We start from the raw sequence: 10,032 nt of genomic DNA, 5'->3' as shown, positions 1-10,032 counted from the left end.
AATGACAGCAAAGCGGTGCTATCTCTCCAGCCTGTCAGAATTACACTATTTCTGAAAGTGGAACGTGCTAATGCATTCTCCCGTGCAATAGCCAAAAAAGGAAATTAAGTTTTGCTTACTACAGACTTATTCCAAAACTGGAGAAGTGCTATATCTAGCCTTTCATAGGAAGTCAAAATATTTTGCTTTCTAACTATTATTGTATACTGTATGGGTTATATCTTTCCACATTTTAAGTTTAGATAAGATACTGTAAAGAACAGAGTAATGCAGGATAATTCACTTTAATATTCGACCAGTGCTAAAATGATTGGTATTACACACTTCCTGAACAGAAGATTGTAGTTGTGAGTGTGAATACAATAGGGAATTTGTCCTATTTTTTTTGTGAGTTGTGAATTGTGACTTATGTGCTTATCGTTTTTAAATAGCCTCTGGACTAGGACTAGGGCTCTGGACTAGAAACACAAAAACAGAAGTTACATTTGTCTATGTCCAGAGGTTCAAAGAGGAACTATAAAGAGGAGATGCTCAAAAATAAATATTTGATGGAGAAAATAGCATAGGCAAAGTCAGCAGAGAATTAAAAACAACAACAACAGGATAGCGTGTGAGCAAATGATTCTTGCAGAATGGGAAAAATATATATTTTTCTTCAAATGTGGGGAGGGTTTCTACTGGAGGACTATACCACGTGGTGCATTCTCCGACTTGCATTGAGGAATACTGCTTCTTTAAATATCAGAGTTCCTGCTTGAAAACTAATCTACATATTGGTGTTGAGTGGAAACCCCCCCCCCTTCATTGCTGTTATTATGGTGCTTGGTAGTCATTATTTTTCTGTATATCCAATTGTTGAAAGAAACGCTTTCATCATGGTTCAGTCCAAGCCGGGGACAAACAACATGGCGACTGCTTTAGAAAGAAGGTTGCAGTTTATTGAAGAGGAGAGCCAGACAGAAAGATGGCTCTGGCAGAAAAGAGAGCGAACACATGTAGGGAGTGGGTTTTTATACCCTCTGGAGCCTTTTCTTTGTGGCGTTGTTCCTGTGGCATTAACTTTGACCTGAGTCTGAGTGTGCCCTTTGGTATCTGTGTGTTAATCCTATTATGTCCTGTCCTAGATTTTGGGTGGGGTATGTAGATTTTAGGTGTCTTTGTCTTCCTAAGCTTCTAGCTGGAGGCCGCCAACCTTCCTGAATGGATTATTTACATCTGCATTTCTACAGAGCTGGTTTCTGCTTGGGGGAGGGAGATCTGGGGCTATTAAGAAAAATTGGGCATGCTTTTCTGCCTCTTTAAGATCCTTTGAGGAAATATATTTTCCTGCCCTTTTAATATTTCCTTCTCTGGGGGGCTGACTTCCCACAATATTTTCATTGTGTGTACAGTATGTTTTAGTATTATGTGGAGGTTTTCTTTTCAGTTTATTATCTGTTTTTGTTACTGTGCACTACCCAGAGTTGTTGTTGTGTTGCTAAGTCGTACTTGACTTTTTGTGAGCCAATGGACCATAGCAAGCCAGGCTCCCCATTCTCCACTGTCTCCTACAAGTTTTCCAAATTCATGTTCATTGCATCAGTGACACTATCTACCCATCTCGTCCTCTCCCGGCCCTTCTCCTTTTGCCTTCAATCTTTCCCAACATCAGGAACTTTTCCAATGAGTTCTCTCTTCTCATTTGGTGGCCAAAATAATTGAGCGTCAGGAAACTGTTACTTTAAACCTATTGGTTGCCACCTAGAGGCTACCTGTATAAATAGCTGTGCAGTAGCCTTTAGGGCTGCTTCTGTTCTGAGTTAATAAACTTGTTGCTGTTTCAACACTCTGCCTCATTCAATGCCTAAAGAACCGAAGATATAACAAGGATAATAAACCTTTATTTCTAAACCAAGAAAGTTGTCAAGATTCCAAGTTTTAGATGGCAGACCTGTGCTGATACAGTGGCATTTCTTTAATCAAACTGAATGTGGCTATGACTTAGGAGTCTGTGTGCAACGGAGTTAAAATTACCAATAATTGGGGAGAGGGGTACAATGTGCAGCTTTGGTAAGAAACAGCTCCTCTGAAGACCATGGCAGGTGATAATATAGATAGGAGCTGGTAATGAGTGAATTTATAGCAGCCTTTGCTCATTTGGTGTTCTCCAGAGCTATTGGGATTATAATTGTCTAGAATTTTAGGATGCTACACGATGCAGACTCAGCACATAAAGAGGAACCCGGGTCTAGAAGGCTGGTCTAGAAGATACCGGGTCATTTCTGCTCATGGTTAGTTATCGCTCCTGTGACTCTGGGGTGTAGAGGATTAAAGGCTGGCTGTTCTTGCCCTTGTCGTGCCAGCAGACGTCAAAGAAGGGGTAGACCGTGCCTGTAAAGCGCTCATGGAAAGCAAAGATCTGGACCAGATTGTCTTCGTCACTGGCATCGTAGAAGGCCAGGAGGCCATCGTCGAAGCTGAGGTAGATCCCAATTCGGCTGGGCTTTCCCTCCAGCTTCAGAGACCGGGGTTCCTTGTGCTCCACAAAGGCCTCATAGGTTTTCCCTTCCTTGCAACCCACCAGCCAGAAGCCATTGGACGGGGTGGCGTGCAGGCGACCCTTGCGCCCGGTTTCAGCTGAGATGAGGCCTAGAGCCCAACGGGGCTTGTCATCTACTGTCACCTCCCAGTAGTGTTCTCCTTGTGAGAAGCTCTGGCGTGACACCAGGCAGTTGGACTTGTCAAACCGTTGTGGGTCATCCGAGCTCATGGCTTGCTTATGTTCAACACATTCCACTCTTTTCCCATCTTCAGACACCACTAGGTTGGCTTGCGCGGTGGCTGGGTCCAAGGTCAGGTTTTCCAAAGCTTCAGGAGGAGAGAAAGACGTTAAGATTAGTCACAATGTGAAAATAAGGATTTTTTTTCTTTTCTTTTCTTTCATGGAGAGGATTTAATCAGTGGATAGGCTTTCTGTACTTAGAAAAGAAATAGCGTAAGAGTGAACATAATTATTCGTTCTGAATTATTCATTCCTTAACTTGCAAAGATATTTAGAATAGAATAACAGAGTTGGAAGGGACCTTGGAGGTCTTCTAGTCCAATACCCCCGCTCAGGCAGGAAACCCTATACTATAGGGTCTTCTGCCTGAGCAGGGGGTTGGACTAGATCAGGGCTTTTCAACCAGTGGTATGGGTATCACCTGTGATACATTGGCACCTGGCAGGTGGTACGCAACCATCCCAGAAAAGTGATAGTGGGGGAGGGGAATGAGCTGAACTGGTGGCAAAACTGCACAAGCCTGAGCGAGAGATGGCTGGAGCTGCAGGGCTGTTAGGGCTCAGCGGAAGGACCAGGATCAGCGCTTCTTCGGGACTGTCAGGGCTCAGTGGAAGCGCCAGGATCAGCGCCAGGCTCCAGCTGGAGCTCGGCGCTGATCCTGGTGCTTCTGCTGAGCCCTGAAGAAGCACCAATCAGCTGAAAAGCAGCACTGATCCTGGTGCTTCTGCTGAGCCCAGAAGAGGCGCCGACCAGCTAGAATGTCGCAGCATCTCCAGGGTCTTGTGATTTATATTCAGATGCTTGGCAACTGATTCATATTTATGATGGTCACAGTGTCCCAGGGTCATGTGAAGTGACCAAAACCTGCTGCAACCACCCAGCAGATGGGGGGGAATAAAAACCAAACACCCCCCACCCCACCCCCGCTGCCAATCCTCAACAGAAATGCTCATAACAATGAAAACCTCGGACAGGAGGAAGAGCGCCACCGGGCAGGCAGGCAGGTGTCTTGCTCGGCTGTGGCTTGGGGGGCACTTTTTTCAGTGCCATTGTAACTTCGAACAGTCACTAAGCGAACTATTGTAAGTCAAGGACTACCTGTACTTCACACTTTTTTCTTCTTCTTTTTTTTGGTCATCAGGTTTTTGCTAGGCGACTGGTGGTACTCGGATATTGTCATATCCTAAAAGTGGTACAATGGGTGAAAAGATTGAAAAGCCCTGGCCTAGATGACCTCCAAGGTCCCTTCCAACATTATTATTAGTAGCAGTAGTAGTAGTAGTAGTAGTAGTAGTAGTAGTAGTAGTAGTAGTATTTTAGAAAGGACAGAGTTGAGTAGCACAGAAACTGAGTGTAGGTAATCCTTGATTTACAACCGGGCATTTAGTGACCGTTTGAAGTTACAACGGCATTGAAAAAGGTGACTTATAACTATTTTTCACCCAACTGTTGCTGTATCCCTGCAGTCACGTGATCAAAATTCAAGTGTTTGACAACTGATTTGTATTTATGACGGTTGCAGTGTTCCGGGGTCGTGTGGTCACCTTTTGCGAACTCCGGGCAAGCAGAGTCAAGGACGAAGCCAGATTCACTTAACAACCACATTACTAGCTTAACAACTGCAGTGATTCACTTAACAACTATGACAAGAAAGGTCATAAAATGGGGCAAAACTCACTTAATCTCTCTCTTGTTTAGCAACAGAAATGTTGGGCTCGGTTGCGAGTATACATCAAGGACTACCTGTACACCTTATCTTTAGAAAATCCACCTTCTCTTTAGTTCTCAGAGCGGAGGTGTTACCTTATGTTGTGTCATGTGACAGGCTGCAATAACCTCTACTGTAATGGCAATATATATAGACTTGGGTGAGGAAAAGAGCCGACTTCTTTTAAAACACACATGCACACATGCTGTCAACGCTGCTAACATTGGAATGTTCTTGCTTTGACAACCTATGGAGATGCAGCCTTTTTCTTTCTTATGCTTTACTCTTAGAATTAGATGATACTGGAGGAGGAGGAAGAATGTGATGGAAATTAGTTAGACATAACAATATTGTAATAGTGTATGAATTCAGGGCTTTTGAAATAAGAGATGATAAGAAATGGCGGGTTGGAGTAAAGGAGGGAAAGCCTACATTTCAAACTAATTGGAGAATTTGATTTATGACTGTTAATCAGAGGAGGGAATTGTGGTTGATCCTATGTGCTAAGGGGAGGGGAATCCAGATTTTGGCTTCGCTTATGTATGTGCCGATGCTATCTATGCTGCTCGAATAAAGATTCCTTAAGGTAAACAATGCCTTCAAGTTCTTTGAAGAGTTTCATCTGTCGGAACCGTGACACATGCAGCCTTATCCCGCAAGTGGTGGTCTCTACCTGGCATTATTGCACGGAACATCTTCCTCCATACTTGAAACTTAAACTCATCAGAAATTATGGGGAGCTGAATGTCCATGCGGGCCACGGGTGGAGATTCCCCCAGGATCTTCTGCAATCTATAGGGAGAAGGAAAGGAGAAGACACTTTATCACAGCCTGGGGGGGGGGAATGAGGATTCCCCCTACTTTTCTTTACATTTCCCTCTTATTAAAAATGATAACATTTAACAATAGTTAATTGTTTATTAAAACAAGGTTCCCAAACAAAGTGCCCACCAGTACATATTGGAAGACAAGCCCCACATGTTGGGGAAATTGTGGCCACTTTTAATCCAACGATCTGCAGAGAACAGGATGAGGTTCAGAAAAGTTGGATTTATTCTTATATGTACAGTATGGAATGATTAGACAAAGATATATGTCAAGGATGATCCACTACGTTCAATGTTTTTTAATTTCTTTTTTCCTTTTGTACTTAATAAAATTTATTTTTAAAAAAAGAAAGAAAAGTTGGATGATGGTCATAAAGAAATTGTTCTCAAAGTGCTGCTACCTGCAGAGCAAAAATGGGACAGCCTCTTTACAAAATATCAGCCGAGCTAAAGAGACTAAAGGTTTGCTGTACAAGTAGTGCTCAGTTTACAACCATTCATTTAGTGACTGTTCAAATGGCACTGAAAAACATGACGTTTTTCACACTTACAACTGTTACAGCACCCCCATGGTGACATGATCAAAATTTGGATACTTGTCAACTAGTTCATACTTATGATGATTGCAGTTGTCCTGGAATCACGTAATCCTCTTTTGTGATGCTCTGATAAGCAAGGTCAACGGGAAAGCCAAATTCACTTCAACAACAACAACAACAACAATAATAAAGTTGGAAGGGAACTTGGAGGTTATCTAGTCCAACCCCCTGCTCAGGCAGGAAACCCTATACCATTTCAGACAAATGGCTGTCCAGTCTCTTCTTGAAAACTTCCAGTGTTGAAGCATTCACCGCTTCTGAAGGCAGGTTGTTCCACTGGTTAATTGTTCTAACTGTCAGGAAGTTTCTCCTTAGTTCTAGGTTGCTTCTCTCCTTGATCAGTTTCCACCCGTTGCTTCTTGTCCTGCCTTCAGGCGCTTTGGAGAATAGCTTGACTCCCTCTTCTTTGGGGCAGCCCCTGAGATATTGGAACACTGCTATCATGTCCCCCCTCGTCCTTCTCTTCATTAAACTAGACATACCCAATTCCAGCAGCCCTTCCTGATATGCTTTAGCCTCCAGTCCCCTAATCATCTTTGTTGCTCTTCTCTCTACTCTTTCTAGAGTCTCAACATCTTTTTTACATCGTGGTGACCAAAACTGGGTGCAGTATTTCAAGTGTGGCCTTACCAAGGCATTGTAAAGTGGTATTAATACTTCACATGATCTTGATTTTATCCCTCTGTTAATGCAGCCTAGCACTGTGTTGGCCTTTTTGGCAGCTGCAGCACACTGCTGGCTACGTTACTAACTTAACAACCGCAGTGATTCACTTAATAACTGTAGCAGGAATGGTTGTAAAACGGGGCAGAATTCACTTCACAATTCTCACTTAGCAACAGTAATGTTGGTAGTCGAGGACTACCTGTAGTACAATTAATAATTAGAGAACAATCTGTGAAATCGGAAAGGATGAAGATAGAATCAAGGAGAGATAGATGGAAACTGAGTGGGCTCCGGGGAAATGGAGCAACAGCTGAACGGGAAAGTGGGAAATGGAATGGAATATCCAAAAGAAGATATACAAGGTTGAGTAGCTAATGCCACATGTCACCGCAAAATAATGAATTAGAATAGAATAGAGCTGGAAGGGGCCTTGGAGGTCTTCTAGTCCAGCTCCCTGCTCAAGCAGGAGAACCTATACCATTTCAGACAAGTGACTGTCCAGTCTCTTCTTAAAAACCTTCCGGTGATGGAGTGCCCAAATAAAATTGCCAAATAAAAAATTACAATACAAATCAAACTCTGGGAGTTTGATTTGTGTTATAATGTTGTATGTGTGCTCTAATTCTGTATTATAATTTGTGTTATAAATTTGCATTTGTATTATAATTTCTCAAATTAAGGAGAGTAAAACATACTCTCTGCATTTATTTAGCAGCTTAACATTAAGGAACGTTGGAGTTTTTGGTAAACAGCAACTAAGGAAGGTGTCCTTCATTCAGAACATCGTCCTCTTGTTTCTCTCATACACAGACAAACCTAGTTAATTGTTGAGATTCTAGTAAAGCTTCTTTCTGTAGTTTCAGGACTACCGGTAGTCCTCGACTTATGACCACAATTGAGCCCAAAATTTCTGTTGTGAAGCGAGACATTTTTTAAGTAAGTTTTGCCCCTTTTATGACTTTCCTTGCCTCAGTTGCTAAGTGAATGAATCACTGCAGTTAATAAGTTAGTAACCCAGTTATTAAGTGAATCCGGCTTCCCCATTGACTTTGCTTGTCACAAGGTCGCAAAAGGTGATCAGGTGACCCTGGGACACAGCAACCGTCATAAATATGAACCAGTTGCCAAGCTTCTGGATTTTGATCACGTGACCATGGGGATGCTGCAATGGTCGTAAGTATGAAAAACAGTCGTAAGTCACTTTTTTCAGTGCTGTTGTAACTTTGAAGGGCCACTAAATGAACTGTTGTAAGTCGAGGACTACCTGTATGCAGGAACTCTGTGTTCAAGGCCTTTAAATATGCAAGTGAAGTACAGGTTGCCTTAAGAGCACTTTCAACAAGTAACACTGAAGTCAAAATGACGTCGTGTCGTCGCTGCACGAAGGATGAAATTGTGTACACCTACCCTAATGTCTGTTGCAAGTACATAGGCAGCGTCAGTTGTGTCATATTGTCACATATGTGTCATCATTTGTCCCTCTCATCCTCTAAGAAAGTGGTCCTGGTAAGGAGGAACTTAAGTGAGGGGTCCTTGGTGCCCTCTGGGCTTGGTTGTTTTCTTTTAGACGTTTCATTACCAAACTGGGTAACATCTTCAGTACTAGTAGGGAGAGGCAGAAAGAACGGAGAGAGCAAACCCCGCCTCCTATTAGCACTGATGGTGTTACCTAGTTTGAGTAACGAAACGTCTACAAGAAACCAGCCAAGCTCAGAGAGCACCAAGGACCCCTCATTTTGGAGATACTTAAGATGTGCACAACTCAGAGAAGAGAATTGGCTGATGGGTTGTTTTAAATGGACAGTTACTCACCTGCTGGCAACCAGACAATATTTCTGTGGAGGAAAAAAGAAAGCAGAAATTATACGGTGACCAACTTTTTTCAATGAGAAGAAGGACACAAATAAATTGAAGAAAAAAAAGTGAGTCTAATGCGTGCGTGTGTGCCGTGTCATGTTTCAGTAAGAAGTAAACAAAGCCACTGGTGTGCAGTGCACTCTTGCGCGTGGCGCACTCTCTCAAAACAATTCTCCTGTGCGGAGTGCATGCGTCTCATAATCGTGTCTCACCGCACTGTACCGAGCCTTGACGAATCGTCATGTCAAATACAAATACGTCACATCACACGGAACGGATCGGATCGGCATCGATCGAATACGGAGATTTACAGATTAGTCTTCAAATATCAAAAAGGAGGACATGTAGGAGGACATCTTTCAAGAGAGGACAGAACTTACAAAAGGAGGACTGTCCTCCCTAAAGGAGGACGGTTGGTCACCTTAGAAATTAGCAAATTTCAGGTAGTTTTCCCTCAGGGCAGATTTTAACAATTGAAGCCCTCCAGTTGTCGGGTTATGATTTCCAGGATTCCTACCAGCCTGGTTAGGAAATTAAAAAATGAAATACAGATATAGGTAGTCCTCGATTTACGGCCACAATTGAGCCCAAAATTTCTAATTTTTTTAAGTGAGACATTTATCAAATGACTTTTGCCCCATTTTATCACCTTTCTTGCCCTGATTGTTAAGTGAATCACTGTCAAGTTTGTAACATGGCTGTTAAGTGAAGCCAGCTTCCCCATTGACTCAGCTTGTCAGAAGGTTGTAAAAGGGGATCACATGATCCTGGGACACAGCAAAGGTCATAAATATGAGCCAGTTGCCAAGCATCCGAATTTTGATCACGTGACCATGGGGATGCTGCAACGGTTGTAAGTGTGAAAAATGGTCGTAAGTCGCCTTTTTTCCCAGCGCCGTGGTAATTTTGAACGGTTGTAAGTCGAGGACCACCTGTACACCACATATGCCTACAATAAGGTTGAGCACACAATGCAGAAGCATGATCAGCTTTGACTTGGTTTTTTAGTTTCATCAAGACCGAAAAAGATCAGAACGAGGGCAATGGAGGTGCCTCACCCTCAGGAACTCGGTCTGGGGTTCGTCTTGCACGTTGCCCAGCACCATCTCCATCTGCTTGAGCTGATCCAGGTAGCGGGTCAAGGTCTTGCGTTCGTTTTGCAAGGCCTCGGTGGCCTGTTGTTGCACCCGCTCAGCCTCCTGGCCCAGGGAAGACTCCAGCACCCCCAGATAGGACCGCATGACCCCCAGCTGGTCTGACACTTGGTGTTTGAACCGGGATACTGTTTCCTAGTGTGGGAAGAATTTATAAATTTATATAATTGTTAGAATTATGGTTTAGAAACAGGGGTAGGCAACCACGGCTATTTTATGACTCATGGACTTCAACTCCCAGAATTCCTGAGTCAGCCATGCTGAGGGGAAAGGGAGAGGTTTCCAAGATGAGCCATGCTGGCTCAGGAATTCTGGGAGTTGAAGTCCACGAGTCATAAAAGAGCCGAGGTTGCCTACCCCTGGTTAGAAATATTGTATAGCAGGAGTGCCAATCCTCTGGGCTGTGCAAGCAGGGGGTGAGCATGCACATGTACACAGCTCCACTTGTGCGAGTAGCGAG

The 10,032-nt window shown here is 43.3% G+C and overlaps 1 protein-coding gene across 1 annotated transcript; it reads right to left on the bottom strand.

Annotated features, from left to right (window-relative positions):
* Window positions 1-1,862: 1,862 nt before the first annotated feature.
* On the bottom strand, window positions 1,863-9,707 carry LOC107297510 (tripartite motif-containing protein 72; the record flags this gene model as incomplete). Its single annotated transcript, XM_015826873.1, has 4 exons — window positions 1,863-2,847; window positions 5,143-5,261; window positions 8,374-8,396; window positions 9,477-9,707. Coding segments are annotated over 4 exons (945 nt in total), but the record flags the coding sequence as incomplete, so codon positions are not given.
* Between the last annotated feature and the right edge of the window lie 325 nt (window positions 9,708-10,032).

This window comes from Protobothrops mucrosquamatus, unplaced genomic scaffold (assembly GCF_001527695.2).
Source record: "Protobothrops mucrosquamatus isolate PMUCROS unplaced genomic scaffold, P.Mucros_1.0 scaffold3350, whole genome shotgun sequence".
NCBI lineage: Eukaryota > Metazoa > Chordata > Lepidosauria > Squamata > Viperidae > Protobothrops > Protobothrops mucrosquamatus.
This window is presented reverse-complemented; position numbering and strand designations above follow the sequence as displayed.